At 35.0% G+C, this 22,270-nt stretch overlaps 3 protein-coding genes across 4 annotated transcripts; 1 reads left to right on the forward strand and 2 right to left on the reverse strand.

Annotated features, from left to right (window-relative positions):
* Window positions 1-533: 533 nt before the first annotated feature.
* LOC114178325 lies at window positions 534-3,799 on the reverse strand. Of its 2 annotated transcripts, XM_028064164.1 has the most exons (4): window positions 3,574-3,799; window positions 1,986-3,377; window positions 997-1,898; window positions 534-906 (listed from the first exon to the last, which is right to left on the reverse strand). In XM_028064164.1, exons 1-4 carry the CDS (start codon window positions 3,734-3,736, stop codon window positions 826-828), a joined length of 2,538 nt encoding a protein of 845 aa, XP_027919965.1. In that variant the 5' UTR covers window positions 3,737-3,799; the 3' UTR covers window positions 534-825. The 2 variants fall into 2 exon arrangements, with proteins under 2 accessions (XP_027919965.1, XP_027919964.1); XM_028064163.1 differs by having other exon boundaries at window positions 997-3,377.
* A 1,192-nt stretch (window positions 3,800-4,991) lies between these two features.
* Window positions 4,992-9,909, reverse strand: LOC114179964 (soluble starch synthase 3, chloroplastic/amyloplastic-like). Its single transcript, XM_028066483.1, has 14 exons — window positions 8,779-9,909; window positions 8,288-8,502; window positions 7,933-8,203; window positions 7,656-7,831; window positions 7,404-7,511; window positions 6,960-7,069; window positions 6,766-6,871; window positions 6,481-6,651; window positions 6,268-6,396; window positions 6,009-6,191; window positions 5,656-5,787; window positions 5,465-5,576; window positions 5,218-5,341; window positions 4,992-5,131 (listed from the first exon to the last, which is right to left on the reverse strand). Exons 1-14 carry the CDS (start codon window positions 9,875-9,877, stop codon window positions 4,996-4,998), a joined length of 3,072 nt encoding a protein of 1,023 aa, XP_027922284.1. The 5' UTR covers window positions 9,878-9,909; the 3' UTR covers window positions 4,992-4,995.
* Window positions 9,910-13,105: 3,196 nt separating this feature from the next.
* LOC114177956 (tRNA wybutosine-synthesizing protein 2/3/4) lies at window positions 13,106-21,110 on the forward strand. Its single transcript, XM_028063576.1, has 9 exons — window positions 13,106-13,901; window positions 14,685-15,090; window positions 15,539-16,732; window positions 17,029-17,158; window positions 17,739-17,974; window positions 18,626-18,761; window positions 19,912-19,988; window positions 20,386-20,492; window positions 20,596-21,110. The coding sequence occupies exons 1-9, from the start codon at window positions 13,172-13,174 to the stop codon at window positions 20,700-20,702; spliced, it is 3,123 nt and encodes a 1,040-aa protein (XP_027919377.1). The 5' UTR covers window positions 13,106-13,171; the 3' UTR covers window positions 20,703-21,110.
* Window positions 21,111-22,270: the final 1,160 nt, after the last annotated feature.

Here is a 22,270-nt window from a genome sequence, read left to right on the forward strand (position 1 = left end):
TTAAAATTTTTGTTTATAAAATATTATATATATATATATATATTTATAAATAAATTTATTTACATAATATAAAAATTATTATTTTTTAATTGTTTTTAATTTTTAAAAATGAAAAGACACAGATCGACAAACTAGAGAGACCGAACTATAATGGATTGACGTGAGCTAAGTTTTAATTTTTTTAAAATAAATAAATTAAAAATAAAAAATGCTAATTCCATCTAATTTTTTAAAATAGACCAAATTGAAAAATATAAAGACTACGAAAATTAAAAAAAAAAAAAAACAATTAGAAGACACATTAAGAGAACAATAGAAAATCTTCATTTTACCTTCTTCAATTTCTTTGGTACGACAAATTAGGGTTAAACAAACTTGTATTCGTCGCAAATATTGTTCCGTATTGAAGAAGCAAATTTATTTTTGAAATACCAATTTTTGAACAAACAAATTTTAGTAGAATATGCATACAAACAAACATCATCACCATCTTCTTCACTAGTCAGAAGATATGCGCACAACTCATTTCAAAATAAGAAGTAAAATGCAGTAGTCATATATAATAAATCAATAAATAATCAGTGATTCGCTCAACAATAAATTTTTTCTGCTGCACCGTCAAGATTCAGAAGATAGACACTTCTGCTTACACAGTAACAGCTTATGCTGGTCAGCTTACAAAAGAGAAATTGGCAAAGCTTTCTAATCCTACGTTAACTAACACTAGGGATTGTGTTGGTTTTCCATTCAATGACAGTTGCACACCCATGGATCGGTTCAACAATTGCAAACTAAAAACTAAACACTCACTAACCCAAAATCCGTCTAAGAAGGAGAAGTGACTTGGTTTCTAATTCTACTTGAACGCCTTACAGGAGTAGTGATCACCTTATCATCCCCATGTCCCTGAAAAAACAAAACCAAGAATAAGAGAAAATAGTTTATTGATGCAATCCTAAGGGAAAAAATAACAAATGTTTTTAAAAGAAAACTTACCTGCTTCATTGAAATTTTCTCGTACACAGTTAAGCTTCCATACGATGAGGAATCCATGGAATAGTCTGATGAAGAAGAGGCTAAAGATTCTCTCCTGTAGTTACTCTTACGCTTCTTCTCAGGGACTGGTTTGTCACCTTCATTCGCTACTTTTTCGCTGTAGAACGAGCTTTGCTGAAAGCTGCCCGTATCTGAAGGACACGATGAATCTTCAATCACGTCCATTTCTATGGGCCCACATGACTTCTCTGGCGAAATCTGCTGGTTATTAGATGGAAAGGAGACCTTATGCAACTGCAGAGGTTGCTTCATCGAGCTTGAGCTTTTGCTTTTACCCTTCCTAGACCAGTTGATACCTGCACCTGCAATTATAACAGTACCAGCACCTAGCAGTAAATATAGCACCACATGTGAATGGACTTGAATTGCTTCTAATTGCCCTTCATCCCCTTTGATTGCAGCATCTATGCTTGTTGATTTTTCCTCTGCAACATCAAAATCCAAATTTTGCCTGTTGACATCATATTCTTGTGCCGGACTTGTATCTGAGTCATACGCTTCAATACTAATTTCAGCAACCTCCGAATTCAAACTTGGCTGGTTTTCAACATTTAAGTTAGTCTCAGCTTCTTGTGCCAGGTTTGCTTCCAAGTTTCCTGCCCGATGATCTGATTCTACAATATTGAGTACTTCATCTGATTCTGGAGCATCCAAAACATTTTCAACTCCAGTAATTGTAGCAATATCTAAGCTTCCTGCTTCAGCCAGTTGCTCTGATTCTACCATATTGAGTACTTCGTCTGATTCTGGAGCATCCAAAACATTTTCATCTCCAGTAATGATAGCAATATCTAAGCTTCCTGCTTCAGCCAGCTGCTCTGATTCTGGAGCATGCAAAACATTTTCAACTTCAGTAACTCCACTAATGGTAGCAATATCCAAGCTTCCTGCTTCAGCCAGCTGCTCTGATTCTGGAGCATGCAAAACATTTTCAACTTCAGTAACTCTAGCAATATCGCGCCGAACTTCTTCTTCATGTACTTTATAATGCTCCTCGGAAATATCCTCCTCAATATCACTGACAATATCTGCGGCAACAACACTTTCTTCGATGTCCCATATTGGTGCATGAGTCTCACCTATTTCATTTTCACCGCCACCAAATATAGGATACTGATTCACCATGGAATAGTCCTGCTGAACCGTCAAATTATAATATTGCAACTTGGCCAAGTTGTGTATCCCTCTAATATCCGAAACAAATTCAGATAACGATAACAGCAACTTGGTAAACCAAATTTGCAAATTTTGAGTTATCTCATCAAAATTTGTTTCTGCAAACTGGGTGAGTTGATCAAATTTAGCTCTTGCAAACACTGAAAATTCAGAAGATACCTTGTAGGGGTCTTCAAACACAGTTCGATCAATCACAGGAGAATCTGTGACCGAGATCGATACAAAAGCAACTGCAAGAAGCAAAATCAGAGCAGCAGCCTTTGCTCTCACCGTGAAACGTGGTTTTGGCACTTCTTTTGCTTCAGCAAACTCCACTGGCATGAGAGTCTCCTTAGCAGGACTCGGTTCGGAGATCTGGCCACACTCTTCTTCCTTCACAATTACATCCGAAGAAACATCCGATTCCTTCTGCGAGCCTTCAGATTGGGTATCCTCCGTGATTTCTGAATCCGAAAAGCTTCCAGATATGAAACAGTCCTCTAATTCCCTTTCCCTGAAGATTTCAATTCGTGATTTAGGTTTGTAGTGAAGAAACTGCGGTCTAGGGGAGAGGTAGTTGGTTTTAGGGTCATAAGGAGGTATCAAGGGATCTGCACCAAGAGGGGCCACCACGGTAGCTTTCAATGAAACAGGAGGAGTGGCAGTGGGGCTAAGCTTAAAAGTAGGGTCAAGGTTAACACAATCAGGCTCATTTTCAAACGATGGTTCAGTGTGAATGTCATCCTCTGTAACCAGAAGATTATTCACACTCAGGCTACTGAAAGTTTCAACAGACGAATCTGTATCATTCTTTGACATCAAAGTTTCACTGTCACCACTCAAATCCTCACTAGTCAAGGAAGACCTGGGGCCTTCCTCCAAGGGATCAGCAAAACTTACCTTACGAACGTGGCTTTTCGAATCCACGGGACTTGGAACCATCTCGTTCCGCTCAGTCAGGACTCTCTTTCGGGGAGACTCGTTGATCTTGCAGGAAGCAGAAATGGTTGGAGACATGAAATTCTTTGAGCCCTTTGAGCAAACAGCTGGTGATCGAACCTTCACCGGTTTCAAAATTTGATCTTTCCAATTTTCTTTGTCATCCAAGGAGTCCCTCAGCGACCCTCCGCTTTCGCGAACCCCACCAGAACCTCTTCTAGAAAAATCTGCAGAATACCAAACCCTAAATCCATCAACATATAATCTTTAATGTTGTAACACTTTCTAATACCAAGTACAAATGTAAATAGAGAGAGAGAGAGAGAGAGAGATACCTAAAGGGAACACTTTCTAATACCAAGTACAAATGTAAATAGAGAGAGAGAGAGAGAGAGAGAGAGAGAGAGAGAGAGAGAGAGATACCTAAAGGGCTGTTGGCGGGAGTTTTGGCTCCATGGCTTGGGACAATTGAGGGTTTGCCGAAGGGGTTTCCGGTGAAACTCCTTCTAATGGGGTTACTGATTTCGGAACTTCTTGGATTAGGGCTTGAAGGCATTGAAGATGGTGATGGCTTGTTAGAGGACATGGAAATGGAAGCTTGGAGTACACTGAAGAAAGAAAAGGCGAAGTGAATAGAAGGCAAGGATTTCAAAGATTTATAGGAGATCGGAGGCAGAGAAAATGTTGGTAACGGCTATATTTCTAGACGTTGTTCAAACGGTCGACGGATCAGAGCCGTTGGATTTTTCGATCGCAGAACTAGCCGTTGGAGAGGCTTTACTATTGTATCTTTTACAAATCACCATTTAGCAATTTCATGCTTAATTTAATAACGTTTTATTTTCTTATCAGGCAGAAGGAATACGAAACTGAGAATGAATAATATAGGATATAATTAGTTTTGAGTTCAATTTTTATATAGATAAATATGAAGTTTTTTGTTTAATAACTGCTTATAAAACCACTTAAATCTTATTTGATTTTTTTTTTACACGAGTTTGATTTTCTTAAACTTTTATTTTATTTTAATCAGGTTAATACGGACATTATGTTTGCGTTCTCATAAATTAGTCACGATTTCATGCATTTTAGTCTGCATATATTTTTTTTTATTAGAATTCTCGTAAATTAGTGATTTATATTCTATACGTATGTCTATTTATCTTTTCATAATTAAAGATGATAATGAAACTATTACTATTACAAAAGTAAATATAAATAATGCTATAAATTATTATAAATAGCACATATTTATTTATATATCTTATATATAAAAAGGATTCCTTTTTAATCCATATTTGTTTTTCAATTCTATCATTTAAATATTTTTTTAAAACAAAAATATTATTTTATTAATTTTAATTTTTTTAATAATTTAATCATTTTTTTTTCAATTTAATACTTTTTTTTAACTTAACTATTTCTTTAATTATAAAACTTCCTATAAAATAAATAAAAATATTTATAATAAAATTATAAAAAAAATTATTATCATAAAAAAATAAGAAAAATAAAACTTTACACTTAATTTTTGATTTTGTCGAGCAAAAGACCTTGCATGACTGTTTTGCAATGTTATTGATGTTATAATTAATGAGTTTTTCAAATTATAAGATAATTTTTTTTTAACACGTCTAAAACCGTGATAAAATAACTTACTTTACTGTTTGATTAAAAGAATAAGCATGAACCAATTGAAAAACATTTTTAATAACATTGTGTCATAATAATTATTATTACTTTGTCTAACTCACCATTTGCAATAATCAAGTGTTTTAAACTAAATAATCACCAACAAATGGTGTATACAAGAGGAAAAGAACAAAAATCTATTTTGATCAAATCTCATGCTGCCTTACGTGCAACATGGTAAAGCTCTAAATAATCAAGAGCTGGACGATTCCATGACCAATCTTGCTCCATCACTGTTTTGCATAAATTGTCAAACCAATTACGATCCTCGTACCATCTTGATATTGCCCTAAAAAAGTAAACTTTTAATATTAGATCTCTTATGTTCAGATGCAAATGTTATACTATAATACCATTACACAACATATAACTCACCTATTGAGGGCATAATCAACACCAGTAGCATCACTTCCATCGAAACTGAATCCATTCGGTTCAAGATCTTGTGCATGTGCTCTATCTTTATCATGGTCAACGTCATATACAGTATCATATAGTCCTACACATTTATGAAGATAAAAATAATAACTTTACAAAATGTACTGTCATATTTATAAAAAACATAACAACCAACGAAATCATTTAGTACTTCGAGTGAAAAATAAATAAAACATGTACAAACCTCCTGTTTTTCGAACAACAGGTATTGAACCATATCTCATTGCTATAAGTTGAGTTAGTCCACATGGCTCAAAGATTGAAGGAACTGCAACGAAATCAGCTCCAGCATATATCTTCAACAACACATTTCAAATCAATCTATAATATTCTTTATTATGCTTATGCGCATAAAAGATATCAGTCATGAATTACCAAGTGTGATAAGGGCTCGTCGTATACAAGACAAAGTCTAACACGATCATGATGAACAGAATGTAATTCATTAGCCAAATTTTCAAAATCTTTTTGGATACAAGGGTCTGGAGCTGAGCCAAGTAACACAACCTGCACCAAAACATTTCATTGTTCACACGAATGTTCTTTAGCAGAAAGAATTGTTGGATCTTTCGAAAGAGATACATCAATAAGACACGAGTTTAATCCAGACATAAGGGATTGACATCACTCTTAACCCAAAACCTTTAAGCAATAGGTTTATGGTGTTCACACTTGGATTCCAAACACCGACAAATATAAACAATACAAAATTGAAGAAGAATAAAAACCTGTCCACCACGTTCTAGGGTGCGATGTATAGCATGTTTGATGAGATGAATTCCTTTTTGATGAGTCAATCGAGAAATAACCCCTAATAAAGGACGATCAACTCTTTTTAAACCAAGTCTATCTTGCAAGGCTTCCTTGGCAGCTTTTTTACCTTCAACAACGTTTTCAGATGTGTACGATATCTGTGAAAACAATAGAATATTTCAGTTATAATAATTTATGCATAAAAAAAGGAAAATTGTGTATATGCATACTTACAGGTAAGAACTTGTCATTAAATGGATCCCATATATCAGGGTCAATTCCATTTAAGATACCGTGAAACTTGTCAAAATGAGGACCAATTGCAGGATTTTCACAAACCTCTCTAGAATAAGTTGGGGAAACCTGATAATAAAAAAACACATGATTAATAAAATTCCTCAACAGAGAAAAAATATTTCTGAAAGAACCATTTAGTAGCAGTCTTACAGTTGTAGCCTTGTTTGTGTATGCCATTGCTTTTCCAATTAAATGAGCTCCAAATTCAAGGTTATGAATTGTAAACACAACCCCTGCTTTGCTTAGATTGCAATGTCTGTATTGTTCTTTGCATAACCATGTAACTGGTGCACTCGACCAATCATGGCAATGGATGATATCCTGTTCATAACATAACCATTCATAAATAATTAAATTAAAGAGTAATTAAATGACAATTCAATTACTACTTGAATGATATATATATATATATATATATATATATATATTAATTACCGGTTGAAATCCATCTTGAAATAAATATTCAAGAGCTGCATGACAAAAGAAACCAAATCTTTCTGCATCATTCTCACAACCATAGATACGACCAACACGAAAGAAACTGCATAAAAGAATATAATTATTGTTCCAACATAATTCACTTTACTAGATAGTAAAATGTTTTCAAGTTTTAGAGCTAAATTTCTTACTCATTATGAGGTTCTAAGAAGTACACCGAGAGACCTTCCACCTTTCCATGCCATACTTTTATTTCAGTTCCATTCCAAAAATAGTTTCTGTGATATCGAAAATCTTTTACCTGCATCAAGAGACATACATTTAAAACAAAATTAAAACTTTTGTATGTACATCAAACAAAATTTAAAAGCACAAGAGGGCCATCAATATTTGTTCTCAGCAAACATCATTAAGAAGCATGTTAAAAAATAACTAAAACAATTTCATGGTATTTGTGTTTTTCTCATTTGATGACGAAGTAAGCTCAATTTATAACACTTTTACAAATAATAATCATATATAATATCATGTTTTCTCGATATGAATGATCAAAATGCTTATTTAAGGAATAAAGTGTAGTTATTCGATGTATGGTGATATATCTTAAGTGACAAAGTAATAACAAAAAAACTTACATTGCTAAGGTTCAAACAATCGTACTTTGGAAGAATAATATCTACATGGTGATCTAGTTCTTCAATTGCTCGTGATAGGCTAGTAACAACGTCACCAAGCCCTCCAACCTACAAAAAAATAAAAGTATCAATCATTCAACCTAAAATGTGTAAAATTACTCTTGAAATGTAATAAGAAATTTTATATGTACTTTTTATTATAAAATGTAATAAGAAATTTTAGATGAAGTTATTAATGAAAATATTAATTACCTTCGCAATAGGGGCCATCTCAACAGAAATATGAACAATATGCATGGTTGTTTCCTTTACAATACTGCCTGAAACAGGTATATGATAATCCATCGTATTGTTATTGTCAAAAACCCCACCGTCTTCTTTGTCGGAGAATACAAAATCTATCATATATGCATCCAATGGAACCTTAACTGTACAAGGAAAATGTGACATTGTTAATTTAAAAGGAACCAATTTATGTAATTGAATATTCCTTTTGTTTTTTCAAAAGTAAATTATATGAAAGACTCACCGGAGGTTTTGACATAAGTTTCATTGTTTGAAGACAACATTTTTTGAGGTGGAAATAAACCATTTCGATGAGTCCAACGATTAAATGAATGTGTAAACCAAACCTCTGGTTTTCCATTTAGGATCGTGTTGCAGGGATTATAAAGCACAGTTATTGTACTCCCTGCCTCAACACGAAGAGGTTGAGTGAAGACAACATGCTTTTGAGAATGTAAAAATCTCTGCAAAGTTTTGTTCTTTGTTTCAGCTTTCATAATAGCTGTTTTTTCAACCTGTAAACAGTATATATCAAGTCCAAATCAATTATATGTGTGATAATACATCCTTTTAAAAGACATTTTTCTTTGAAAACTAACCTTCACAGCCAGAGCTTCTTCTCTTAACCTTCTTTGCTCTTGCAATTTTATATATGTCCTTTCTTGTTCCCAAATCCAAGTCTTTTCATCTGGTATGCTCTTATTCACAAGAGCACGAAAGTCTTTACCATTGTTGTTATCATACACACTTGCATTTCTAGGTGGACCATTAGCAAAAACCCAATCTATGACAATTGCTTGCTCTGGGACAACAACTGCATCAAATGTAATTTGATTTTAAAAAATATTGCTTACTTCAAGTTAGATATTGATAAAATACTAAAGGATAATGATATTTTGACCCACTTTTTTTTACCCTTTATTAATTTGCCTCACCCTTAGATCATCTATTTTAATTTCTTTTACTAATGTGATAATCTAAAAATGATTGAAATAGTAAGTCAAAAAAAATGAGTCAGAATATCATTATCCAAAAAATAAATTACCATCTTCAAATAAATGAATGAACATAAAAAAATAAATGAGCATACCATCAGCACACCACCAATCACCATCTTTTGGACCAATTTTGACAAGCCTTTTAACAAATGATAATTTGTCCATCCAATCATTGTACCCACCATGAAGCCATACTTCTTGAACTTTTGCAAGAGGACCTGATTTTCTATTATAATATAATCTCACCAAACTTTTTCCTCCAAACTTAATAGGTTCTATGTACCAAAGATTTTTAACAGATCTTACTGCGTTTTTTGTCAACTTTTGCAACAATTTTTTCTTCGATTCTACCTTTGCCATAGCCAATGATCTATCTTCCTCTCTCGCAGCCTTCTCAGCCTCTATTTTTCTCGCAATTTTTTCTTGCTCTTCTTTTTCAGCTTGCTCCGTAGCAAGTTTTTCTAATTCTATACGTTTTTCCTCGAGCAAGAAATCTTCAAACTCAAATGCAGTAATTCCACCATCGACATGTATGGAGAAATCCTTTTCGTCATTATTGTCATAAACACTTTTCCCATTGAACAACACAAAGTCCACTCTATAGGCTTCTTTTGGAACGTGTAATCGACAAGACCACCAATCACCACCGAGTAGGTCTGATTTATTCAATCTCTCAGTGAAAGGTTTCCATCTCCAATCATTAAAACCTCCTTTAATAAAAATATCTGACTCAATACACAGAGTTGAAAGACTCTTGTTAAGAAACACTTCAATCTCTTGATCAGGCGTAACCACAGGAGGATATATAAATAACTTGTTTTCGAGTGACACATTTTCCTCAGCAATCCTCTCTATTTCTTGTCTGTGAAACCTTTCTTCTAATTGTAACTTCAACAACTGAGTAACTTCATCGTTTAATATATCATCAACGTGATAATCTATTTTTCCAATCACAACTTCTCTATTTACTTTATAGTCACTGCCAGTAACATTTGATTCTTCAATAATTGTTATGATTTTTGGATAATCGACTAACTTTTCATCCAAATATTCAACCTCTCCCTTTGAAGCTTCAACGATATCTTTCTTGTTAAATATATAAGCCTTTTCATTTTCTCCACCTAGATTACTTGTTCCAGTAGATGGTATTAGGACGAAATCCTTGGAATCATTATCATGACCCTTGGGCATTGCAATGAAGATCTTCTTTTCTTTTCTACTTGAAAAATCTGCCAGAAGATGATGCTCTATTATATTTAAGCATTTTTTTTTTCAAAATTAAAAGGGTATGGGAGTAAATAAGATCTATGATTTGGCATAGAAAGTGTAAATAAATTTAACAAAAGTAGCTAATAAACCTGCACTAGCATTGATGGAGATAGAGTGCCAACCATTCTTGAGCTTACCCTGCAGTGTACAATGAACAACAAAAACTGACTTTGTTATATTTATCAATACGCATAAAAGCATAAACATATTGAGATAACCCTAACATACCTTAGGTGATTGATTTCTTTGGACAGTGATAGGGAATAACAAGCCAGCTCCGAAGGACGTCTTGACATTGGCGAACGGCGTTTTGCAGTTGAAATGCAAAGACATGTCCATATTGTAACAGAGTAGAGAGGTGTGAGCAGTGATTATTAGTGTGGGAAAATGAGATTTTGTAGCCACTCTAGCAGTTACTTTGGTCACACTTTACACAGAACAAATTCAAACAAGCCACGTGCGGACGATCTTCGTGGACTTGCACTAATTTCTCCTAGGAACCATATTGAACGTCCTTCTGTTACATTTCAATTCAAGTTTGTTCCATAAGACTTGCACAAATATTGACAAGTGAGATAGTGAGATATTTTGTTAAAAAAAAAATCAAAAATATATTTTATTATTTGGCTGAATTTATCGTGGATCCAAATTTTAGTTTTTGTATTTATCTATATTTGTATGATTTTTTGTATTATTATTAGTGATATTATTAGTAGTTGTACTCATATTAATATTATTTAAATATTATTGTTAGTATTTGTAAAATAATTATTATTGTTATTATTAATATTACATTCATTTTATTAATTCTTCTTAGGGACCACATTGTACCTGGCCCTCTTATCATCTAAGTTTGTTGAATAAGACTTGCATAAATATCGAACAGTGGAATATTTTGTTTTAAAAAAACTCAAAAATAGTTTTTACACTTGGCTGAATCAATCGTGGATCCAAGTTTTAGTCGTGTATTTATCTATATTTATATTACTATTAATATTACAGTTTTATTTTATATTAGACTTACATTTTTATTTAACTTCTTACATACATCTTACTTTTATCTCATACGATATTAAATGATTACATTTGTTTTACTAATTCCTCTCAGGTATCATATTGTACGACATTCTGTTACCATCCAAGTTTGTTGCATAAGAGTTGTACAAATATCGACCATTAGAATATTTTATTTAAAAACGACTGGTATGTCTATTTTGAGTATTTAATAACACCAGGTATGTCTATTATCTATTTTTGAAGTATAACCTAACTAACATTTTATTCTTTTCTTATTTATCTTTTGCATTTTTTATTTTTTATACTCAATCCTTCGTTACTCTAATTTTATTTTTTTTCATCATCTTATAATATTTTTCTTAAAAATTTAGGTTTTTACCAATTTCGAAACTTTACGTTCTTCATTTTGAAAAAATAATTATTTGTGTGAAAGGTGAATACAAATCAATTTAAGTTTGTCCTTTGAATTTTCTTTTTATTAAAAGTATAAAGTTTATTTATGTTATTATTTATACCCTAGTTCTATTTAATTTAAAGAAGAATATTATGTTCCAATTGTTTAAAAGGAACTTCACGAGTGTTATGTTGGAACTTAAAAACTTTTGGGTGTAACATTTTTTATGCATATTACAAAGCGACTTTCCTTTTACTCTATTTTAACTTATTATGAAAGTGTAAATTTTTCCTTTAAATTTTTTCCTTTTTTAAAGGTGCTTTAAAATTCAACACAACTAAAGAGTATTTCAATACAGTTCAGTTAAGTTTGGTTCGATAAAGTTCAGTTTGGTTCGGTTTGGTCCGGTCCGGTTCTGTTCGGTTCGATACGTTTCAGTTCAGTGCGGTTTAATTCGATTCAATGTGGTTCAGTTTGGTTTGATTTGGTTCAATACGGTTCAGTTTGGTCCAATTAAGTTCGGCCTGGTCCGGTTTGATTCGGTCTAGTCCGGTTCGATTCGATCCGTTTCAGTTTGATTCGATTCAATGCAGTTCAGTTTGGTTCAGTTCGGTCCGGTCCGGTCCCGTTTGGTTCTATACATTTCGGTTCAGTACGGTTCGATTCGGTTCAATGTGGTTCGGTTTGGTTCGGTTTGGTTCAATGTGGTTCGGTCCGGTCCGATTCAGTTCGGTTTGGTTCAGTTTGGTCCAGTCTGGTTCGGTTTAGTGTGGTTTAGTTCGATCTAGTCCGGTTCAGTTTGGTTCGATTCGATTTGGTTCGGTTCGGTCTAGTCCGATTCGGTTTGATTCATTTCGGTTATGTGCGTTTTGATTTGGTTCAATGTGGTTCAGTTTGGTTTGGTACGGTACGGTCCCGTTTACTTCGATTCAGTTCGGTCTGGTCCGGTTCGGTTCAATTTGATACGTTTCGGTTCAATGTGGTTTAATTCGATTCAATGTGGTTTAGTTCGGTTCGGTCCATACCGGTTCGATTCGGTCTGATTTAGTTCGGTCTTATCCGGTTAGGTTTTGTGTAGTTCGGTTTGGTCCGATTTAGTTCAGTTCGGTCTGGTCTGGTTCATTTCGGTTTGATGTGTTGGTTCAGTGCGGTTCGGTTCAGTTCGATACGGTTCACTTTTGTCCGATACGGTCCGGTTCAGTTCGGTATGATTTGGTTCAGTCTGGTCTAGTTCGGTTCAGTTCAGTCTAGTTTGGTTAGGTTTAGTGCGGTTCGGTTCAGTCAGGTCCAGTTTAGTTTGATTCGGTTATGTTCGATCTGGTATGGTTTAGTTCGATTTGATCCATTTCGGTTCGATTTGGTCCGGTTCAGTTCGTTTCGATACAGTTTGGTTCGGTCTGGTTCGGTCCGGTCCGGTAGAGTTTGGTTCGATCTGGTCCAATTCGATTCGATCTGTTTCAGTTCAGTGCGGTTCGGTTTGATTCAATGCGATTAGGTTCGATTCAATATGGTTCGGTTTAGTTCATGAGATTCGTTTCGGTTCAGTTCGGTTCGTTTCGGTTCAGTTCAATTTAGTGTGGTTCAGTTCGGTTCGATTCAATGCGATTCGGTTCGATCTGATCTGATTCGGTTCGGTTTAGTGCAGTTCGGTTCGGTCTTAATATATTTCGTTTCTTGGGCTGAATCCATAGTGGCCCAAGTTGAGGAGCCCATAACCCCATAACCCGCCCGAGTCTAACAAGGGCCCCGTTAGTTTTGATCTGCGGAGAGGTTTTTGGTGGGTTTACGGTTCTGAGAGGAAAACCATGGAGTTCGAAAAGAGAAAAGCCGCGACACTGGCCTCACTGGTTTCAACGGAATCAGACAAATCCCCGAAGGGTTCGTTAGACGCACCCATAGTTCCTCTCTTGAACGCTCTAAACCAAAACCCTTCTTACTTCACCACAAGTTCCTGCTCCGGCCGAATCTCCATCCTCTCTCAACCCATCTCCGAAGTTCCAAACCCTAAAAAGAAAGCCAGAGGCGGCACGTGGCTATTCGTTTCACACGACCCCGCCGATCCCGACTCGGTCCTCTCCCTCCTCTTCCCCTCCGAGCCAACTCGCTCCCCCTTCGTCTCCGAACTCGTCTTCCGATTTGAGCCACTCATAATTGCTCTCGAGTGCAGAGACCTCTCCGCCGCTCACTCCCTCGTTTCCCTCGCCATCTCCTGCGGCTTCAGAGAGAGTGGCATTACCAATGCCAAGAAGCGCGTCATCATCGCCATTCGCTGTTCCATTCGCATGGAGGTGCCGTTGGGGGATACGCGCACTGTCATGGTCACGCCCGAGTATGTTCGTTATCTCGTTCAGGTCGCAAATGAGAAGATGGAAGCTAACAGGAAGAGAACTCAGAGATTTTTCCAAGTTATGCAGTCCACTGGTTCCTTGATTGCCGATAACGGGGACCGTTTGTTGTCGACGAATGAAGCTTGCAACCATCTTCAACTCGAAGATGAATCTCAGTTGGGAAACGGGAATGCGGAAACCTCTGAAGGTATAGTATGCTTTTTCATTTTAGTCAACGGTTTTCTTGAACTGTTAAATTTAGTCAACTTTTGCAGTAGTGAGGGATTGTTAGTAGAGCATCTACAATATGAGTTGACTATGGGATTCTTATACTTAAGAAGCAGCTCATATGTAGTTTCTCCATTGGAGTGATAAGAATTGTTGTATATAAAATCAACTCATTCTCTCTCTCTCTCTCTCTCTCTCTCTTATACAGTCAACATTGCAGAAGACTAAATTGGGAATTAAGATTTGTATAATTCACATTCTAAGTGCGAATTTGTTGTTAAGATTTTCGGTTTTTCACTGATAGAATACTACTAAAAGAACATCTGTTAATGGTCAAAACAACTGGTTTTGTCCTACGGAAAACTGAGTCTTGCGATATTTCTAATATAAATAGACTTTTTTCTTATTTTTTCATGATAGGAGTGTCTAAGTGTGTTTAACTAAGTATAGGTATTGCTTTACTCTAAATCTTGCTTAAGTGTCGGATAGGTGTCCAAGCTATGTCAAAGAGGTGTTTGAACTGAAAAAACTATTTTAACTGTGACAAAGTTGTGGAAAGTCTGACAACGCATGTCCAATGGAGATGCTCTATGTTACATCTGATGCTGACTTGATACTTTACAGGGTTTGTGAATGTTCCACCATCATAATGCATGTGTTTGAGTAATGAAATCTGTACTGATGCATATTGGTATGTATCTGATTGCAGGTAAACTTTCCTTTTAATATCAATCAAAAGTCTGAATCTTTGAATGGTTGGCAGGGTCTGTGAGTTCTCCTGGTTCTGGTCTATCAATTAGCCATTTTGATATTGTTGGTGAACCAGCTGGGATGCTTTTCCTTTGGGGCCACTCAGCTTGTGGATTGAACAAAGCTGGTGACAAGAAACTTATCATTTTTGGTGGCTTTGGAGGCTTGGGGAGACATGCCAGGAGAAATGATTTGTTGCTGCTTGATCCATATTCTGGCAATCTTGAGATTCTTAGCACTGTTGGTTGTGCTTCTCCCACTCCACGATTGGGCCATACAGCTTCTATGGTTGGAAATAGCATGTTTGTGATTGGAGGTCGGACTGGTCCTGACAAAATTCTTAGTGATGTGTGGATCCTAGATACAACAATGAATTCTTGGAAGTTACTGCAATGCACTGAGAATTTATTTCCTCCGAGGTAATGCTTAACAGCATTCTTGTGTTACAACTTTCAGCTCCTTTCCTGCTCAAAAGAAAGCCCACTGATGAAGCAACTTTTCAGTAATGAAAAAAAATTGTACACTTGTTTTTAAGACGACTTTATGTGTTGGATGAGTTATGGTATCAGTATTTTAATTCATGTGCATACATGCTTACAATTACTACTTATTCAATTTTATATTGTATCGTAACTATATCATAAGGCGTAGTGACATTACTTGCTGTTGATTGATTTGCTATTATTATTTTGGTGTTACCAGTACCCAGCACTGGTTAAGGAATTAGGGTGTGTATTAGAAATTATGACATATGCCCAATAAAAATCTTTCCCCTTTTAATTCTTTAACCTTAGGGCACTGGTTTGGGTTTACCATATTATTTTAAACACTGTATGTATAATACATAGTTATTTTTGTGTTCAATAGGCATCGTCATGCTGCAGCTATCATGGGTTCCAACATTTATGTATTTGGGGGCCTTGATAATGATACTATCTTTTCTTCCTTTTATGTTTTTGACACAAAAACTTTACACTGGAAAGAAATACCAGTGTCTGGAGATTGGCCATGTGCGCGTCACTCACATGCTATGGTGGCATCTGATTCTCAAATTTTCATGTTTGGTGGATACAATGGTGGGAAAGCACTTGGGGATTTGTATAGTTTTGATGTTCAGAAGGGTCAATGGACAAAGGAAAGGACAACCGGAAGGAATCCACATGCCAGATTCTCCCATTCAATTTTTGTCCATAAGAATTATCTTGGAGTCCTCGGTGGTTGTCCTGTTAGACAACACTTTGAAGAGTTGGCTTTACTTGATTTGAAGCTTCGTCTATGGAAGCATGTAACAATCAATTCTGTAGGTAAAGATTTGTTTGTGCGTAGTACAATCAATGTTGTTGGTGACGATCTTGTCATTGTTGGTGGTGGTGCATCATGCTACGCATTTGGAACAAAGTTCAGTGAGCCAGCAAAAGTCAACTTGCTCCATATAATCCATTCACGTGATGGGCATATGTCTGTCAAAAATAAAAAATGTGTGATTAACCAAGATGAAGGAACGAACGTGAATAACATTGAAAGTTCATGTCAACCCCAACTTGAACTTGGACCAAATGTATTTGAAGATGAAAGTTTATGTTCTAATGATAACCTGCCCTGCTTGAATGACCAAAGTCATATGATTGCATTGCATTATATTTTGCAACTGAAGAAGGAATATGCAAAATTGGGAAAGGATATATTGAAGAAATTTGGATGGTTAGACTTGGGGAGGAAGGCACGCACTGAAGAGGGTGGAGTACATATCTGTTTTCCTGTTCATCAAGATTTTTTTGCCCTATTTCATGAAAGGAATCATCATTTGGTAGATGCATCAGATGGAAAAAATGAAGCTCCCTTTTTAGATCCACGTAATCAACATAAATACTTGTTAAATGAGTTATCCTATTCTGAAGCATTGACCATTCTCCATGAGTATGGTGCCATTCTTCTTGAAGACAAGGTTGTTGAAGAAAGAAAAGCTGCCAAATCTCCTTTAAAAATGATGACTGAAGCAGTAACGTCTTTGATTGAGCATAAAGGCCTACCAGTGTGGCTTCTAGAGGAACTGCCTACAAGGTTTTTTTTTTTTATTTTATTAAAATTACTTTAATGGTGCCTGCTTAGCGGTTGCATTTTTTTTTGTCAGTTGAACCCAACTGAATCCCCCTTCACATTCTTGAGTCCTACCTTTGTCTCGAGAGGTGGAAAATCCTCATTTAATCATGTTTCAATAGAAAAACAAACATACCATTAGTGCTTGCTTACTAACTTTTTTCAATCTTTGCTTATTTCCTATTTTCTTGAAATTTCCCCTTGTGGGCGATCCCTTTAATGTTGTGTTCTATGTATGGACTCATTCTTTATTCTTCCAGATGGGATCGGCTTGGAGATATTATTATACTTCCAATTAATTCTTTTAAGGATTCCTTGTGGGACTCCATTGCAGGAGAGCTTTGGCCCATTGTTGCCAAATCACTCAAGGCTCATCGTCTTGCTCGCCAGGTAATGTGATACATGCATTATTAACAAATACATTAATTTGTGTTTGCTTGTCCTAAGGAAGGATTCATCATTCTGATTCTTATTTTTACTAATACATGGTTTATTTATCTTTCCTGTTTAGTATACAGTACATATCGAATGTATTTGAAAAATAACTATGATGATGGAATTTTGTTAAGTCTATGAAATACTGAAGTTTCTAATAACAAATAATTTGTAAAGGTTAAAGGATACTATTCTCTTATAATAATACAATATAGAAATTCTGTCTAGGATGGAATCTGATTTTAGCATCTTCTTCCAAGATAAAAAGAATCATGTCTAGTCTAGACAATGACAATGAAGGCTAAGTTAAAACAGGACTGAATTGGAATTTCTTATTCAGATGCAATGCAAACCATGAATGTTTTGTAGTAGTTGATCTTTTTGATGGGAAAACTCTCAGAATTACGAGTAATACTTTATTCCCGAGTCATTTTGTTTTATATCTTTAGTTTATTAGTCACTGTTGTTTCCAATTCTTCCTGAAATATCTTTGCAATGAATTCATTTATTTATGACATATGTTGGGATATTATAGGGCCCAGTTGCTGCAACTGGTACAAGAGATAGCACATTGCAGATTCTTGTTGGAGATGGTGGCTGGGTCAATCATCGAGAAAATGGAGTACTCTATTCTTTTGATGCTACAAAATGCATGTTTTCATGGGGTAATCTTTCTGAGAAAATCCGGATGGCCAGTCTGGATTGTAGAGAGGAGGTTGTAGTTGACCTTTTTGCGGGCATTGGCTACTTTGTGCTTCCTTTCCTCGTCAGGTATTCTATCTGTTGGCTGCATAGCTTTGGATTGAACTTAATCTCTAATTATATTTTGACATTTTAAAGTTTTGTAGTGCTGTATGGACGATATGGGTCCACACTGTCAACAAAATTTGATAATTTATTTTTTGCAAACACCATAAAATACATTCTGGATCTAAATATGAACATTTTGTGGCTGGAATGGGACATGCCTCCTGAACTTCTATTAAACAGCGTTTGAGGTTTGGAAATATTTTCTTGTTGACATGCCATGTTAACTAGAAATATGGTCAATATTGTCTTTATCAGGCTTAAGCAGTCTTCAACATACAAATCTGTTTTGTGAAGTTAGGTTAGATTGATATTCTAAGATGGTATCAAAGTATTTGTATATGCTCTTGTTATTGGTTAACCTGCATTTGTATATGCTCAAAATGTCTATTCCTAGGTGTGAGGGGGTGTGTTGATAAAGCTTGGACAGTTTTCACTATTTACCTTACGAACCAATTTTATGAAATAGAGTTGGGCCTAAGTCCTAAGCTCAAATACCAAGAGTTCTAATAATCTATTTTCCAGCATTGCTTGCTTCTGAGGTTTTCTAATATATGTATATATTTAATAATGTTAGCCCTATATTTATTCATATTGTTTTTTCATCTCAAGCAGGGCCACGGCAAAATTTGTATATGCTTGTGAGTGGAATCCCCATGCAGTAGAAGCACTCCGACATAATCTCCAAGCAAATTCTGTGGCTGATCGCTGTATCATACTTGAAGGAGATAACCGAATTACCGCTCCCAGGGTATAGTATTTGTATTTTAACTATTCATATGTAGGCACCCTGCAAAGAGAAATTGCATTTACCATTGCCATCATCCTGTTGAATTCTTTCAATGAGCTTGGTTCACCACCTAACAATCATTCTCAGCAATAATCCATCTAAAACTGTGTTTTACGTCACTGATAAACATCTCTGCACTTCACATTAACTTACAAATTCAACTGTGTAGAAGCTAATGATCAATTTTTCATCTGTCACAAATCAGACACCCCTCACCCTTTGTCAGCAATGCTTTGATTGTCCTCAGGTTCCCTCCCTATTGGTGGTAAACATATTTCTCATTTAGGAGGATTAATCAAAAGATTGATCGCCAACATTCTGAGGTGGTTAATATATATCGAATATAGAGAGATAGAAAGAAAAGAAGTATGTTATTGTATGTCTTGATGTAAAAGATTACAGAGAGGTGCTGAGCTTCTCTGTGCAAAGTATTTATAGATGAGAAGCTACATCTGGCAAGGTGACAGCTGTAACAGATATATAACTGTCATGATGATAGTTATAACTGTAGAATAAAAAACAGCTGTCAGCCAATACAAGAAGACAGCTTTAACTTGTAACCGACTACAACAGCTATCAGTCAAAACAGAGATAGAGTATTATTCTCTTGCAATACGTATATTTGATTAGCCATTTTTTGTTGACTCTTCATAAAAAGGACTCTCGGTTATTAGAAAACTGTGTAGTTTACTCGCAATAAAACTTGACTGTAGTACGTACCAGTAATATTAAGATAATTTATTATTAGCCTCTGTATTATCCCCAAACACATGAGCACATAAATGAGCATTTCTGTGATATTATTAAAGAATTAAAGATGAAAGGAGGAATTATGTGAAGGGGAAGAAAATTGTCTAGAGGAATTATGTAAAGATTGTAATATTCTTCCCTTTTTTGGATACAAGGAAGATGAAGAGAAATTGGGAATTTTTAATCATTTTGTTTGGTTATAAGATAAACATGAAGGAAACATGATCAAAGCCAATCATTGTGAACACTGACTATGAAATTGTGATGTCTAAGGAAAATGGATTCGTTGATTCTTGACACTGATGTTTGTGAGAGGAAATATTTTAATGGAGTTGTTTGATTTTTTTTTTTCGATTTACAGAGTGTGGCTGATAGAGTTTGTCTTGGTCTCATTCCATCTAGTGAACTTAGCTGGGTCACAGCTGTGAGGGCTTTAAGGTAATTGGAAATACTAATATGTATCATTGCTTTCATCATATTTAAGGTATTTTGTCTTTGCTTTCTGGTTTCGGTTTAATTTTCAAATTGGCTTGTTTGCCTTGTCTACTAATTCAACCAATTTTAATCATAATGATCCCGAAAGCCGTGGTTCACGTCTCATGTATTTTAATTGCCTAAAAAGGCTCTACATTTTGAAACTGTAGTAACTAACCAAATTTATGTTTCTTAATTCAGTTGATGACTCTGAAATCTTACTATATTGGAATCAATGTATGAACCTTGAAAAGAAAGACAATTGTGAATATAATATGACTAACTTAATTCTGGTACGATTGTACTTCTTGACCTCTACTTTCATTGTCGATTTCATTCTCTCATTGAATTAACGTTGCAGAAGAGAGGGTGGAGTGTTACATGTCCATGGGAATACAAAAGACTCAGAGGAGAGTCAGTGGATTGATCATGTGGCAAAATCAATAAATGACATTGCTAGATCGGAAGGTAGCATAATTTTATATTATACTTTTAAATTATTCAATATTTGTATTGTCCCACTGCAACTGTGAAGATCTAATTTTGGGAATTACGACTGGTCAACCTACAGGTTATTGCTGGGAGATTTCTATAGAACATGTTGAGAGGGTAAAATGGTATGCTCCACATATTCGTCACGTTGTGGTGGATGTAAGATGCAGACAAATCCAAAGATAGTGAATGAGCTGGTATTTGAGGTTAAACACTGCTCTCTGAATGCAATCAGTGTAATGCCGAGTCTGGATCTCTGAAGTTCAGAAACTATTCGTTCGGATTGGCAGATATTGTACGTGGAAGAGGTTGAGGAGTGGATGATAGGTATTGGATTTAGTAATGACAACCTCTGCATACTTTTTATGCATCATGTTTTGGAGATAATTTTATGATTTCAAAATTTTGGAGAGGAATGCTTCATATTATGAAATATTAAGCTAGCTCAATTGTTTGTATTAGTTAGTTTGGGCTACAATGAAAGCCCATACTGATAGTTGTTTTTTTGGGATTCTATACAGGTATTTTATATAATCTCATTGTTATTGTTGTACTGTATTAAATGAAGTTATCAAGGTATATTTTTAATTGTAACCCAAAATTTGTAAGAATCACAATTCTCCTTGATGGAATACAGGTGGGAAGTGGAAATCCCAAAACCTAGTTTAATGCCGAACGTTAATCATTTTCTAGCTAGGGTAATTTCATTTTGCTTGACAAACATTTGATGCTGTTCTGGTTTTCAAGAACTAAAATTCCACATTTATAATGTATCCTAAGCGCACTTAATCTCTTATTGGTTGTTGTTTTCACATCAGCAAACGGGTTATGTTGATCATTAACTTTCTTGTTGAACAGAAAGCCCTACTGGTGTAATTTTTTGTTAAATCCTAAGTGGAAAAAAGCTGGTAATTGCAGTATATTAACAGAGGTTTTAAAATTGTGAATTTGCTTTTGAAGCACAGGCCTATGTCCTTTATTTCTCCTCCACTCCTACTAAGGTAGTGTGTAATACAGAAAATGATATAACGCTCTCTCGATAATGATACAGCAACAAAATTTTGTCGTTTGGTTTGATAGTGGAAATATTTCTTTGCTACGAGACACCTGAGAATGTCAATTTCTGACTTTCTGAGTGAAAAAAGACATTGATGCCAATAAGACGTTAATGATAGTTGTGGTAAAACTTGCATGAAGGCGTTGCCAAATTGAATGGCGTGGATAAATAAAAAAATAAACTGTTTTTTCTTCTTCTCAATTCTACTTTAATTTTTCACTTAATTCTGACAATAAATGTTACCGAAGCTAAGGAAGCAAAGAGGTTGATGCGTGGAGTAAAGTACATTTATACTTGGATTATGTTTAGATATGTGACGATATGAGAAAAAAGATAAGACAGGTTCAACTCCATTCCATCCATTATTAGTGACTGTCGGTGGTAGAGGCTCTGATGGTCCCACTGAGCCAGACTCGGCTTCAGACTCAGCCAGCCATCAGAAACTGAAATTCTCTCTCAGGAGTTGAAAATGGAAAGAAATAAAGAATGAAATTCTGTGAATTAAGAGAAATAAATAATAAAATTTGTAATAATTTTCATGGACGTAATAATAATACATATAGGATATGTTTAAAAATAATTTACAAAAATATTTTTTAAAAATAAGTAGATGTAAAATATGTCCAAATTAAAAATTAAAGTTAAAATAATTTTAAATTAAAAAATATCATCAAATCTTAATAAATTAAACTTTATA

This window comes from Vigna unguiculata, chromosome 3, assembly GCF_004118075.2.
Source record: "Vigna unguiculata cultivar IT97K-499-35 chromosome 3, ASM411807v1, whole genome shotgun sequence".
NCBI classification, from domain to species: Eukaryota; Viridiplantae; Streptophyta; class Magnoliopsida; order Fabales; family Fabaceae; genus Vigna; species Vigna unguiculata.

Excerpts from the sequence above, each read along its gene's own strand:
- LOC114178325 (XM_028064163.1), bottom strand. The coding sequence starts at position 3,736 with ATGTCCTCTAACAAGCCATCACCATCTTCAATGCCTTCAAGCCCTAAT. Across the intron at positions 3,378-3,573 it reads TCCCGCCAACAGCCCTTTAG|ATTTTTCTAGAAGAGGTTCT; the intron begins GTATCTCTCTCT and ends GGTATTCTGCAG. Across the intron at positions 907-996 it reads AGAAAATTTCAATGAAGCAG|GGACATGGGGATGATAAGGT; the intron begins GTAAGTTTTCTT and ends TTGTTTTTTCAG.
- LOC114179964 (XM_028066483.1), bottom strand. The coding sequence starts at position 9,877 with ATGCCCAAGGGTCATGATAATGATTCCAAGGATTTCGTCCTAATACCA. Across the intron at positions 6,192-6,267 it reads TTAATGACAAGTTCTTACCT|ATATCGTACACATCTGAAAA; the intron begins GTAAGTATGCAT and ends TTGTTTTCACAG. Across the intron at positions 5,342-5,464 it reads TGTTGTTCGAAAAACAGGAG|GACTATATGATACTGTATAT; the intron begins GTTTGTACATGT and ends ATAAATGTGTAG.
- LOC114177956 (XM_028063576.1), top strand. The coding sequence starts at position 13,172 with ATGGAGTTCGAAAAGAGAAAAGCCGCGACACTGGCCTCACTGGTTTCA. Across the intron at positions 18,762-19,911 it reads ACCGAATTACCGCTCCCAGG|AGTGTGGCTGATAGAGTTTG; the intron begins GTATAGTATTTG and ends TTCGATTTACAG. Across the intron at positions 19,989-20,385 it reads ACAGCTGTGAGGGCTTTAAG|AAGAGAGGGTGGAGTGTTAC; the intron begins GTAATTGGAAAT and ends TTAACGTTGCAG.